This window comes from Oryzias latipes, chromosome 9, assembly GCF_053564925.1.
Source record: "Oryzias latipes strain Hd-rR chromosome 9, Olatipes_Hd-rR_3.1".
In the NCBI taxonomy this organism is placed as follows: domain Eukaryota; kingdom Metazoa; phylum Chordata; class Actinopteri; order Beloniformes; family Adrianichthyidae; genus Oryzias; species Oryzias latipes.
The window spans coordinates 31,846,597-31,861,400 of record NC_136245.1 but is presented as its reverse complement, the minus strand read 5'-3'; the positions used below and the strand labels follow the sequence as shown (position 1 = coordinate 31,861,400).

Sequence of the window (14,804 nt, the reverse complement as noted above, 5' to 3'; positions counted from 1 at the left end):
CATAAAAAAACAGTCTTTACAGACAAATTTATGACTCTAAATTGTTCCTAGGTGTCAATGAGAGTGTGTATGGGTGTTTAATCGTGGTCCTGTGACAGACAAGCAACCTGTCCAGGGTGTACCCCGCCTTCGCTGGACAGTAGCTGGGTTACGCTCCGGCAACCCTGTGACCCCGTCAGGGAGGAATCGGGTCTTAGCCATCATTTCTAAGGCAAGCCCCTCTTACTAATTAGGAGCGAGCTTGTTGGAATTCCACACTCCTACCACTTGAAAGTGGCCTTGGGAGATTTTGTAAATCAAATGTATTGAATGTTGGATTTGGGGCCAGTTTGTAACTTAACTTGTACTACAAAAAATGTATCATGAAAAAAATTTAGAATTAGAAAGAACACGGTAAAATAAAAGTTGCAATAGCAACAATGACAGATACAACGACCAAAAAATAGCTATTTATTTCCTACAGGATTTGGGCTTCTTGGAGCCAATGGGCACTTCCTGTTTGGAACGCCACAGGGGAGGGCTCACTGAGTCTAGTTCTCATACACAGTCAATGGCAGCCCCTCACAATGGTCAGAGTTCACATTTGCAGTGACAGAAAAAACAAACAAACAAAAAAAAACCTTGAGATAAACATGTTTTTGTTGATTCCAGCAAGTAAGGAAAACCACATCCTGTTGAAATGTCCTTTTTCTTCTGATTTCTCAATGTTGAAAATTATACTTTTAAAGCAAACATCCTCTAAGTTACATGTTATATTTAATGTCAGAAAGAAAGCACAAAAATAATATTTAACCAATTAATTGGCCATTGAAGGTATTAGATATAACCTTATAAATAAATCTATTGATATAACAGAGCTTAAAAAAATCTGCAACACAGCTGACTTTAATGAATGCTTTATAAATAACTTCTCTTTATCATGTAATTATCCCAAAAGCTCTCAGACTGATTGATATTTCATCTCAAGTTGTGGCGGCAGTTGTAATGATGGAGAGCTCTTGCTCGTTGATTTCTGTGGTGTTTTCTGCACTCATGTTGATACGAAATCTCAGTGTTTAATCAATAACCTCCAAACAGTCTGCTTCCTCTTCAAATTAGAGGATCTGAGCCGCATCTTGGTACTCAAAAGCATCGTACTCAGGGTGGGATTAATTGTTCACTTGCGTCAACTGGACGGAGATGAAGTTGTCCTTAATATGTCGATAAACGCTACGAGTGTCACTTAAAGGCAAGGGACTCAGGTCCGCCACGTTACCCGACTGTCGTCACGCCTATCATCACTCACATAATAACTGTGATCAGCTGCTCCCAGCAGGGAGAAGGATATTAGCCTCCTTGAACCACAAGACAGCTTGCCGGAAAAGGTTGGGGGTGTTGAATAAATACTTTTTTCACTCTAATACTGTTTTAAACAGAGGTGCTTTCTCTGATCCTGACTAACAATGACTCTTGAGGCCTTTGAGATAACCGGCTTACCCTCATCCACTTGTAGCTGTAAAAAAATCTACATTTAACGTCCAACAAATATTACATTTATGTCATACCTCTGTTTTTTGGTGACACTGTTTGGGAGGAGGACAGGTGTCACAGCCTATCGATGAGTCTGAGCCCTGTGTCAGTGGCTCATGACCAGTTAAATTCTTCCTCATACTCCTGGTGGCCGAGATGGAGGTTTAATAAAGCAAAGTGTAAAACTAAACAGAAACACACTGTCATTTTTGGTTCAATTTTAGGGATGATATTTTAAAATTCAATTAATCTGGACAAGTTAGACCAGCATTTATAGTCCTTATTTTGGAAACAAAGATTTGGATTTGTGTTCTAAGAATAAGTGCTATAGATTTTCTTCATATTTTGTTTTAAAATTAGTCATTTCTACTCATTACTCTAGTTTTTTTGTGTGTAATCAAAATAAACGACAATTAGGTTCAATAAAAACTCAAAAAATACAAATCAATTAATTAAAACTAGCAAAAAAAATGTATTATAGGAGTGTTTAACTGAACTTTGACGCAATTGTATATATGAGTTTTGAGAGTGGTGTTCTTTTCCTATTTATATTACCTTTTTTGCATTGTATTTTTATCCTTCATTAGAGCTAGATCAGATAAAACTAATGGCAAAAATGTCTCAATTTCCAATACAAATAATTAATAACATAAGTAATTAACGCAAATAACTTTCCTAAAATCCATCTGTTTTCAGGACCTGATGTTTATGGTCATTGAGTTGCTGGGGCCTATCCTAGCTGCTGTTGAGTGAGGGCGGGGTACACCCTGAGCAGGTTGCAGGACTTTGGCACGGCCTCACACATATTCAAACACGTGCATGCAAGGAGGAGGGTTGCAGCTGGGATTTGAACCAGAGCCTTTTTATTTAGGGGCAAGAGTACTAACCACTACCCCACCATGCGGTCCTTCATTCCTAAAATATGAACACCTGAAATGAACACCTGTACAAGCCAGAACTACTAGTGGGGTTAATCGAGACCAAAAGTAGACAACTTTTAAGCTCTCAAATTTAAATAATCGCTTCGGCTGTTCTGCTCTAAGCACGGCAAACAGCAGCCACAACCCAAAGAAGCCGTACAGCAAACGTACTAAATAGAGGAGAGTTTTCTCAAAAGTTGTCCAATTGTTCGGGGATTAGTTGCACAAAAATAGAAATGTATTGAGGCATGTGATGGTGGGATGAGCAGTGCAGAGAGTTTGGTTTGAAACTCTCCTTTGGTTTGTTTGGAGCACAGAAAGTGGTATCTCATCCATCCTGTGTCAGAAGGTGTTTTGTTGTTGCCTCAGCATTAGCTCTATTGATCCTTCCAGGTATGCACCCCGTATGCTTTAGCAGCGTTTGTTATTCACTTGCTCTCTGGGGCGTGAGCGTTCTCGACTCACTAGCTCAGCAGGACGGATCACCTGCGCGGACGGCATGGCAACCAGAATGATTCAACCATCGACCCTTATGGAGTTTTGACTGCTGGATCCTGCAGCTTAGCAGGGTTTGTTCTCCGCGTGTGGAAAAAGCCTCTAAAACACGACGGCCTGGTTGTTCATTTAGTCAAAGGATTCAATGGGTGGGTGCTCAAGAGTGCACCTGGAAAACAGTGCTGCAAAATGCAGAATCAGAGTGAATCCGAGTGGAACGAAAGACAAATAAAAAATGGGGAACCGATATCTGTCAGCTGAATCCTGTAGGATTTCTGCCAAAGCAAGCTCTGCTGTCTTACAGGCTACGTTGTCTCTAGATGCTTGTGCAGCTCTGCTCGCTGTCAGACTGCCAGGCACTTTCTCTGCACACTGAGTAAATATAGAGTGCAGATTAAAAGCATGAAAACATGTTGGGAGCAGCTGAGAATTTGATCTGTGTTTAATCCCCTGTCTCATTTGTGATTCATTTTCAGTGCAAACCCAGAAGCGGCGTTCCACTGCCTTGCAGGTTAGCTTAATGACTGCCTGCGTGCTCCTCTGCACACCTGTACACAGTCGGGACATGCAGCCCTCTGACAGTAAGCCTGTGTTCTGCACAGCAGCTGGCGGATTACCGAGCAGCTTCTGTTGCAGTTTATCTCAATTTTACTCCGTCAATGGGGCGTGGACGATGAAGCTGCTCACAATGAGCAATTCTTCTGCAACTCTACTCCCCTGTGATGTTCCACAAGTCAGGAACCAAACATTCAAGCCTGTAGCATCTTCATTTAGGAAATTGTAGCATTAATTGAAAGATTTTGCTCAAATACTTTAACAGTTTGGACACTAAAGAGGTTTTAAACAAAGAGAAAATAACAATTTCCCTTTGACGTGAAAAAAGCTTTAACAGAACAGACTTTGAGTGTCTGTTATGACATTTATCACACACATACATGCACAATTCTTCCTAAAGCAGAATGAGGAGCTGAACTGTAAACCATCTCAAAACGAAAACTTTATCCTTGTAAATGAAGATTTGTCTCCAGCAGAGCATTCGGGACAGTTGGGATGGTTAATGAGGCGTGATTTTAGCTTAAACCTTCGGCCTAAACCATCTTTTTTCAAAGCATTCCCAGTGATCTTCTAGTTATGATGATGTTGTTTTTAGCCAAAAAAAAAAAAAACCCTGATGTTTTGTTGACCTCTGCTTCTGGTGACTTTGTCCTCATCTTTGCGTTATCTGCTGATGCTCAAGATTTTCTTCTTCAAATTTAGCTCATTTGAATGAAAAAGCTCATTTGTTTGTCACTTGTCTGACTTTTCACATTTACCCACAGCGTGACTTAAAACCATTCCTTCAGCTTTTAAAATGTTTCCACTTTTTGTAACTTCAGTGAAGTCATTTCTCCATGTACTAAAAAAAACAAGGCAACCCTAAATTCAGCATACGTGGCTCAGGCAGAAGTCATCGTGTTTGTCAGGAGCATGACGCCTTTGTTCACAACACCCTGACAAACGAGCAGAGACGGGACCGGCGTCCTCCTAGACCAACTTCACACCCTCACTATCCGCTCAGCTGCATGTTATCAGCTCTCATCAGGATACTTGCTGACGGGATGATCACTCCTCACGAAATGCGTCTCTGAAGCAAAGTATCTGCCCCCTCCTGAGGATGCACTAGAGCACTTTTATGTTATAGAAAAACAGCAAAAACAAATTCAAAAGTTTTTTATTGATGCTTTAGTTTATTCTGAGAAAAATATTCCAACTTGATTTGGACCTCTGTGAAAACCTATTTACACCATAAATCTAAAATGTCTTGGTGGATGTGAAAGGATTATTGGCAGAATCGTCTATTCAAATACATGACGGAGGCGTAAATTTCAGGTCATGACAAAGCATTTCTCTGCATTTGCATCAATAAAAAGCCTTTTGTTCATTTCTTTCACTGACCCTGGAAATGTGTTCTGCCTTCAGACAGGATGGAGGTGTCACTGTGTTTGAAAGGATATGACGACTGCTGTTCGACAGAACAGCTCGGAACGTTTTTTCCACGAGAGCAGCTTACCACGAAAAAGCAGATTTAATTTAGAAGTCATCAACCGACCTGTCGTGAAGTGACACAAAAGAGACGGAAGAAAAGGAAAACTTGAAGGAGGAAAGATCCTCTGGGAACTCCGCAGAGCAAATGTTCTTCATTATTTCTTTTCTTCACAACTGATATTATTAAATCATCATAAACTTCTATTTCAGTTTGAGATCAGCTGTCTGAAGTGTCCTCACTCCATGGTTTGTTGGTGGGAAAAACAACACAAGTTGTTGCGGCACTTGTGTCTGCTGGTTATATTGACCGGGTAGATGATGGTGAATGAAGTGGAAGGAAAATTTCCCGCATGATTTGTCTCAGATGTCGTCGACATTCCATTCATTTAGCAACGTTTTGGGGTTTCTGGGCTGCAGATTAATGGAGGCGATTGTGTTTGTTTGCAGAGATGTTTCCAACATCTCTGCAAACAAACTCCAAAATGAGGGTCGGATGACGGTCCGGACCACAAAGTCTTTCCCTTTTAGGAGCAATGTGCTTTTTTCTGGTACAGACTATTGATATTGTCAAAGAAAATTCAGTCAACTTAACAGCTCATACTTTAAATGTTGTCTTTTTTTCAACAAAAAAGAGTTCATAACAGCCCCGAAAAAGATGCCTTTCTTTGTTTATTTGATCAGTCAAAGCTGTTATTATTCTGTCCCTGGACTGCAATTGTCTTCTTTTTTCTTACCGCACATTTTAGCAAACAATTCGCCCCACCACAAACCCAAAAACTCACCAAAATGTACATGCACCTAGTATCTGGTGAAAATAAATTTTTGAGTAGATGCTAAGAAATGTGATCAAATTTTTATGGATTTCATCAAACCGACTTTGATCAAACTTTCTTACTTTATTCGTCCAGCTTCAACCGGAGGATGAATTTGTCCAAAATTAAGCCGATTTAAAGATTACATCCCCATCATCCTGCTTGATCAGACCAATCATGCTTCTGTCTCCTCCTCCCAGAAGACCTTTCCCACGCTCAGTCATGTCGGAGTGCGCCGTCGCTCGTTTGACAATATTAGATCCCTGTCAGGAGCACTTCCTCTTACAGCACAAAAAAGCCCAGGTGAAGAATATAGAAGGCGACGGCTCCTGCCTGCTTTCAGTGCAGGAGGAGGTGTTGATGGAGTAGTCTCTGCTGATTATCATCTCATTACAATCAGCCACTGGATGATGAGGAGAATGTGTAATTATGCTCAAATCTCTCCTGACTAAAGCGCAGAATAATAAGCAGGGCTGGAGCTGTTTGCCCACATCAAATCACAGTTTAATAAGCTATTGGTGGATGAAGGTTTCTTGGAGGTTCAGGTGATCCGCCCTTCTTCTGGTGACGGTGGAGGCAGATCATTTGTAAAGAATCAAAGGTATAGCCTTGTCTGAGTTGAGAGTTATATCACAAACACTGAACAATACGTCAACAACGCGATCATGAACACTGCTGGCACCAACATGATTGTTTTCCATAGCAACGATTGCTCTTTAAAGTTTAGATTGAAGGAAAATCTCCTTTCATATGAAACTGGTGCAGAAATGTTGGTGTGGACATGACCTTGGACTTCTTGGCGCCATCTGATTGTAAAGTATGGCATCACACAATTACTGCAACAAAACATTTTGGCTTTGCCCAAACAAATTCCCTTCCTGCGCACTACTTGGTACACTCTACGGGGCATTCGCCGGTTTGATCGGGTGTCTGAACCAGACACTTGCTTGCTCTATTCTTATCAGAGATATGAATCATTTTGGGACATCAGAAACATTTACTGTATGGTTCTTTTGTGGTGACTTGGCAAAGACTATTGCTAATCTGATATCTCACTAAACTATACAAAGTGTTGCATAATGGGGCAAAGACGCTTCAAGTTGATTGCATAAGCACTCACTTCTGTAAAGTGTTGCCTATCAGTGCAAAACTGCTTTTGTCCGCTTCGGAATCTGTTGGAATTAGGTTCATTGCATTGATGGTTGAAGAGTTTTGGTGGTCAACAAAGTGTCAACGCTTCAGCTTGTGGTGTTTACACCGGACAAGCAGGCAGCGGCAGCCAGGGGCATCTTTTCCTTTTTTGTTTTTCTACTGTTTAGTAGCGCGCGAAGAGGCATTGGAGTGAAATGTGGAAGCGGTACAAATCCCGTGACTCTTGCTCCAGGCTTTTTCTTTTACAGCCCTATTTGAATATATGTAAGACATAATATAACATAAACTGCTGTTATTAATTTCTCCTTCATGATCCCTTTTTCAACCGGTTGGCACTTCCGTGTATCGGATCAGGGACCAGATCAGAGTCCCTGATTGATCAAAGTTCAGCTGTTTGATGTTGGTTGAACTTCCAGCGTGCCTTCAGTAAACGCCGGTTTGTAAGTAGAGAGCCAGAGAACGGACTTAAAAACTTGCGTAGCGACGTGTGAATGAGAACATTTTATATGTAAAGGTCAGAAACGTGAGTTTACAGCAGCTGGTATGAATGTAGCTTTACATGGTGAACAGAGGAGTAACGCTAAAAGGGGTGCACATGTTTTCTACTACACATTTAAAAGCTGTTAACGCTGTTGCTGTGGCAGCCTGTAGGAGGAGCTACAGGCAGTGGTAGAGCTTTATTGTTAATTGAGTCTTCTTCATTACCATGTATGTATGAAACCTGGGGGAAACTTAGTGTGTGCTTCTAAACTGCACAACAATACAAAAGGCCATTAGCTTGACTGTCGGGGCAGCTGAGGCGTGCTAATAACAATATTTTAGTTGACATGATGGTTTGAGCGCTTCCAGTTTCCCTGGAAAACGGCTGGCAGGATGAAATGGAGGGAAAATAAAACAGACCATGTGAGCTCTAACCATGCCCCCCCCCCCCAATCCCTGATGGAAGTGTAAACTGTGAAGGTCTCAACTCTAAACAGGGCTTTTCTTTCTTTTGGCTCACAGATCAGAAACAACTGCCTGTCACCCGCTGAAGACCAACGATGGGGACTCAGCCAATGCGTGGGCGGCCAGCAGGGACCGCAGAGGCTGCATGAAGAAGAGTCGCCGAAAACACCGCAGCCACCGCAGAACCAGGAAGTAAGCCCGCCTTTTCCCTTCCAAACAAAGAGAGGGTTTTCCCGCGCTAATAATAGAGAACTGTCTAACATGCAGTGACGATCTGAGCCTGGCTTTTCCAGCGACAGAGGGGTTTGTTTGTGCAGATCACAGTTTATGATAAAACCCATCATCGGGATGCCTTCAGGGCCACAGCCCCGCTGAGGAAACATGATATCTGCATTCTGATGCTTGGAAGTAAACAGTCTTACCACGTCAGGCCTGGAGGAGAAGCGCAGAGATGCTATGAGGAGTTCCTCACCACGACGTCTCCTTCTCCTGTCAGAAACCTCGTTCAGTTTCTTTGTGTCTCTGAGTTATTTTATTGAGAACCTGTTGTTTTTTTTAGTTATCAACAGAAAAGATTTTTCTCAATTCATTCATTTATTTCAAAACATATTCTCATTCTAGACAACAGGGGGAGCTTTAATTTTTTTTCACTTTTTAAAAATTAAATTTGGTTTAAAAAAAAGAAATATTTAGATTAAAAAAAACATTTGAATTTGTGGAAATGTTTATATACAGTAAATATAATTTTTCTACAAAAGAATAAAAATCAACCCTATTTCTTTTTTCCGTTTTGGCTTTCTATTTTGTCAAATATCTGCAAATGTAATCTGGTTTTTATTGTGGAATTAAATTCACACTATTTTAGAAGTACTGATGATTGCTGATAGTTTTTTTTTTTTTTTAGTATCCGACGTTTTTTTAAACACTGCATTAAAAACAGGATTTTTGTACTGCAGCAAAACAAAACAAGAAAAAAACAAACAAACATGTTGCCGTTACAAAAAGAAAAGTTGATTAAAAGTCCCATTCTTGTAAAGGAAGCCATATTTTTTATTTTTTGGAGTTATTTAGAAAAACATACCTTTACAAAAGACCTTTATCTATGTTTTCTCCTTAAGGCTTAATATTTCCTGCGAGAATTTTTAACCTTTTGAAACACAACTAATTATGCAGTAAATAAAGACCTCAAAAACTATTTCTGCAGATTTTACAGTTTAGATCTGAGATCTTTATCAGCTTTGGGCATTCAAAAAATGTTTTACTTCACTTTTTTTCTGGTAAAACCACAAATAATTAAAATAATTAACTTTACTGAAATAAAAACTTTTTATGTGCAAATAAGAAGTGAAGTCTTATTAGTGAGGATGTAACATTGATTTTTTTATTTATTTCTTTTTTATATATTAATCTGCTTAAAAAAAATCAATCAAAGCAAAGGGAATGTTACACCAAACACTGAGGTGATAAAACTGCTTGAAAATTAAATCTACAGGTAATAAAAGCTCAATGACTATAGATGAGATGAAATATGTACAATTTATTGATGAAATTACCCAAACATTTATGATATGACAGTCTGTTTTTATTGTTTCTATTACTTTTGTAACTTCAGAAGATAAAATGTCAATTGCTGCTTTTTCTGTTGACCAGACTTTATGGTTTTAATGGGAAAAGTTGTTGTGCTGAAGGTCTGCAGTCAAAACATCCTTCAGAAATCTTCCCTATCATTTCTAGAACCAACGAGCTGATCTTCTTCACCGCCCATCTTCTTCAAGGTTTCAACCTTTTTTCAAACATCCATGACTTAAACGCATTTCAGACTTTTCTCCATGTTTCACATGGAACTGAAGAATAATCAGGAGGGAAAAAACTTTTTTGTTTGTTTTCTTTTGAAAGCCAAATGGTCCCTCACAAAGATCCCTGAAAAATCAAGGAAACAGTTTTGTTTTGTTTTGTTTCTTGCAAGAAAAATAATCTTATGATTTTCAATAATAATATAATGTTAGTTTAAGGAAACATGTCTCTGTGGCTAGAATTTATTTCTTAAAATAAGAATACTTCATTAGACCATTTTTCTGACCCCTCTGTCAGATTTTTTTTTTTTAGCTCATTAGAAGAAATTGTGCCAATTGGGTAAAAAACTTTTGACTGTTTTTGCAATGTACAGACCACAGTGACCTATAGGATGAAGCTAGAAACCTAAACTGACGGTAAACAAAGCCTGGACAGCAATGTGAGCACTTCCTGTAAAGCGTGGACTGATGCAGCTCTGACCAGCGACCTCTGCCTCAACGCTCATCTCCGCTCCAACTCAGTAGTTCAGTCAGATCGGCAGTGACAGCCTTTCATCAAACGTGTTTGTTCAGATCCTCCATGGATAACAAGCTCATTCTTACTAAGTTCTTCAAAGTGCTGCTGGGAAATTTTTGTTCTTTGAATTTTTTTGCTAATTGGGCAGCAAAAGAAAAGAAATCAAACGTAACTAAAATGCAGGGTTCGTCTTGACTTTTGGAAAGTATTTTTATTGAATGAGAAAAAAGGGAAGCATCAGAAGGAAAATCAGCTTTTGTTGAATCTGGAAAACAGATGCACAAATCCACAAAACGAGAAATGAAATCAGAGGATGGTTTCCATAGGAGGTCTCCAAATCCTGTTTTGCTCTCTATTGTTTCAGAAAATTACCCATTTAGTCAGAAATCCTTCATTCTCCCTTTCATCCACTCGGCTTTATCAAGAGAACCGAAAAGAAACTGCTGGCACACTGAAATGTAGATGCTCTTTTTCTCTCAGCGAGGCCAGAGCGGTGGAGATGCTAATGAGTGACAAAGCGTTCTCATTATCAGGAGAGGGTACTTGGGTTTGCTCCGTCTAATCAGTCTAATGCATTTTGGTCCTTAATGCTCCTAAACTACACCAAGCCGAGCCGTTCATTACAGCCAGACGTCTCCAGAGCTCCAACTAGCAAACTTCTGCATCAGCCCAAATCACACTGACCCGGGCGTCAGACCTTCTGAGGGATGTGGGTCATTAGTGTGGATTCTGCTATCAATGCAGACAAAGAACTTTTAGTATGAGTGGAAAAAAAAGATTTGAGGCTTTACTCTAAATGTGTTTGCCATAATTATCACAAACATGAGGCAACCGTCTGACTTCCAGATGGAAGCACAGTCAAAATGAAAGTAACTGGAGCCAGGTCAGTTCACTAACTAACCCCTAGGAGGCTAGTTAATCAATGCAGCCACATTCCCTTTAATGATCCAACTTTTTTTTTTTTTTTTTTTTTTTTTTTACCTTGTCCTGTCCAACAGCTGGGCAAACAGATGAGAGCTGAGGGCCTCTTGTGTTGGACATATTTTACTTTAACAAGAGGGGTTATTAATCTTCAGACAAACCAAAGGTATGTCTGAATAAACCCCTTTTGTAATTGAGGCCAGACTTTATTAATTTCAAACATGTTTGAAGATCTTTGGTGTTGGACCGGACGGAAAAGGAAAGAGGGGAAGAAGAGAGAGGGACGTTAGAAAGAGGGGGGGAAGGAGGGTGATAGTAGGAGGGGAAGGGGGATAAGACCATGAAGCAGCATAGAGCAACAAGTTTACTGGTTGTTAATCACCATGGTAAGGCTCAAATGCAGTACAAAAAGGGCGGAGCCTGTCCACACACACACCCAAGTGTCAAACACACCTGCTAGTTGCAAAAATGTCCATCTGTCGACATGTACACAAAACAGATAGTGCTCACACGCATACTTATGCCTTAAAACCAACTAGTGTGAAACATTTCAGTCATTCAGTCACGCAAACCGCCAGTGCAAAGGTGAGCCAACACCCGTGCTCAGGTGAGTGCTCATGTTCTTCTAATATGGATGGTGGAATGTGTAAAGAAGGAAGGAGAGCGCCCAGCCATCCCCACCCCAAGACCCCCACCGCAGCAGCAGCGGCAGCCGGAATCCCCCCACGCCACACGGAAACCGGCAGGGAACAACCGCCGCCCGGGCGACCAAGCCCGCCACCCAGGCCAGGGCCAGCAGGACCGCCGCAAGGCCCCCCAGAGCCAGAGAGCAGGGAGGCACAGAGGGAAAGAGAGGGCCGCCCCAGCCCAACCAGGAGAACAGCCCCCCCGCCGCGCCGGGAGAGCCCAACGCAGGGCCCCACCGGAGAGGGACGCCCACAGCCCCAGATGAGCACCCCACCACCACCCAGGAGTTCCGGGCATCCCCCCGCCCCAACCCCAGGTACGAGCCAGGACCCCCCAAGGGAGACCCGCCCCGCACTCCAGGCAGCCATCCGCCCGGCCCACGGTTGGTCCAGGGAGGAGCAAGGCAGGGGCCCGCCGCCCCCGCCCAGGAGGGGGGAACCCCGGGGAAAAAAGAGGGCCCACAAGGGGTGTTGTAAATATGGCCCGACCAGGCTCGGCCACAGTTGGAAGTTAGGCGGGGCCCAGCGCTCAGGAGCAAGGACCAGAACCCACCCCCCAGGGACACCAACACCCCCGGCTCAGATGTAATGTGAACCCCCCCACCGCGCGGAGAGAGCACCGCCGGGCCCAGGAAGCCGGCACCCCGGGGACACGGCCGCCGCTCCAAAGGGGCCCGTACCCCCCACCAGGGAAGAGGCAGGGGACAGATGGTCCTAGGTCCCACCTTCCTTGCAAAATGTGTGTGCGTATATGTGTGTTTAAGAGGGTGTGTGTGTGCATGTGTGTGTGTTTATGTTGGGATGTATATATTGAGGGGGGAGGGGTGTGTGTACTAAGGGGGGTGCAGTTAAAATTGGCGGGTAGGGCACTAAGGGGACATCTCCTGATTACTCACAGTGATGTCCCCTCACCCTCCCCACCAAGGGGCCCTAAATGTCTAAGGTGCGGTTAAAATTGGCGGGTAGGGTGCTAGGAGGACATCTGCTGCTTGCTGGCAGTGATGTCCAAGCACCCCCCCTACCAAGGGCCCTACATGTCTAAGGTGCAAATAAAACCGAAAGAGGGGGGGCCCACTCCATACGGCAGCCATAGGAGGGGGGGCCACTGCCTAGTAAACCCCCCCCCCCAAGGCCCATCGCAGGCTAATCCCCCCACCCCCTCACCCTATTATGAGGTTATATGAGGAAGGGGGTAAGTTGGGGACAGCTGGTAGACTGTCCCCCGGTGGTCAAACAGCTGTCCCCCGCCCCCCCCCCCAGCAAGGGGGCCAGGCCCACCCAGCCCAGGGGCCCCACCCCCGGAGGCGCCGACACCCCAGGCCCAGCACCACCCACCCCACACAGAGGGAGAGGAGCCAGAAAGCGCCGGCCCCCCCCGGAGCAAGCCCAGGCCCCCACCCCCAAACGCCGGCCCTAGAAGAGCTCTGGTCAGGCCTCGACGGGACCGAGGCAGCCAACCGGCCGGGGAAACCGCCGATGGCCTCAGCGGAGACCCCGACCCGTCAACCCCCCCTGCCCCGTACCAATAGTGGCCCCCCCCCTCCCCCAGAATGCCCCCCCACAGGACAGGGCCGACAAGACCCCCCACCCCACCCCTCCCCAGACCCCGCAGCCGAAGCGGATGACACCCAGAGCGCCCGGGGGCCCCAAGAGGGTTGTCCCGTCCCGCCCCAGAGCCAGGGAAGGGCTGATCCCAGCCCCAGGCGTAGATGGGAAGCCCATCCAGTGCCGCTGGGCCCCCCCCCCCGAGCAGCGCCCCCCGCCAACCCCCCCCAGCACAGGCAAAGGGACCACCCCCCCAAGCCAAGCCAGAACACCCCCCCCCCCCCCCACCACGCACCCCCACACCCAAGCCCAGAGGACCACGCAGCGCCCCAGCCCGCCCCACCCCGGCGCCGGACCCGACCCCCCGACCAACGGAGCCCCCACCACCCCCCGCCAGGCACCGGAGGCCCCGGCCCCCACCCCAGCCCACGGCAGAAGGGCAAGGAGCAGCGACGACCAGGCCCCCCCATCCCCTAAGTCATGGAGTCAGCTATGGGAGACCAGAGAGACCGAATTCTTTCAAAGTTACTTGAACCTTGGGCTGACATTTTTTCCAAGCTGATCTGATCAAGCAGCAGATTTCTGTGTTGACTTATATTTATATTTTTCTTGCTTTTCCAATTTGTTAAAATAGTTTTTTTAGCAATGCAAAGAGTTATGAAAATGATAGAGCCTAATCCTCCTTCTACATCGATGGCACTCATGTCACCAAGCACACAAAGTGACGGTGAAGCTGTGATTGAAACCTTAAGCCAGACTGATAAATCGGCACATACCTGCTGCCAGAGAGCCTGGACAGGCGTGCAGAACCACAGTGCATGCATGTAATTGTCGGGTAGATTACTGTCACAGTGCTGACAAATGTCTGAGTTGCTGAGACCCATCTTGAACATCCTCTGTCCAGTGTAGTAAATTCTGTGAAGGGTTTTAAAATGGATTAGCTGCAGATTTGGACTTTTTGTCAGTTTAAAGGTGTTTAGACAAAGTTCTGACCAAAAGCTTTCATCTGTGCTGATGCTCAAATCCGCATCCCATTTTGTTGTCGGAAGTGAAATGTTATTATCTAAATTACATAAAAGTTTGTATATTTTGGAGAGAGTTTTATTCATTGAGAAATTGATCAGAGTGGTAACTACATCTGGTAGCTTTAAATCGTTGTCTCTGTATTTAAATTTTTTAGTAATACTTGATTTAAGTTGCTGATATTCCAAGAAGTTATTTATTCCATGTTTGTCTTGAAGTTCCTGGGGAGTTATGAATCTTCTATCAATAATTACGTGCTCTAGTTGTTTTATGCCCCCTGCTTGCCAAGCTGGGAAGTGGATAATTTTTTTGTTTATGAGGATGTCTGGGTTGTTCCAGATGGGTGTCATTTTGCACGGTTGAATTGATGATTTTGATATTTTGAGAAATTCCCACCAGGCTGTTAAAGTGGCGTTTATATTAATAGTTTTGAAACAATCCTGTTTTTTAACTGTTTGGCT

General features: G+C 43.9%; 1 protein-coding gene across 2 annotated transcripts in view; it reads left to right on the top strand.

The window, feature by feature from the left end:
- The window catches only part of srrm4 (serine/arginine repetitive matrix 4), a 112,276-nt gene that overhangs the window by 78,519 nt on the left and 18,953 nt on the right, over window positions 1-14,804 (top strand). For both annotated transcript variants that reach the window (XM_078953283.1, XM_023958228.2), the window contains one exon: window positions 7,916-8,050. In XM_078953283.1, the coding sequence (XP_078809409.1) occupies window positions 8,004-8,050 (47 nt within the window). In that variant the 5' untranslated portion in view covers window positions 7,916-8,003. The remainder of the gene's footprint in view (window positions 1-7,915; window positions 8,051-14,804) is intronic.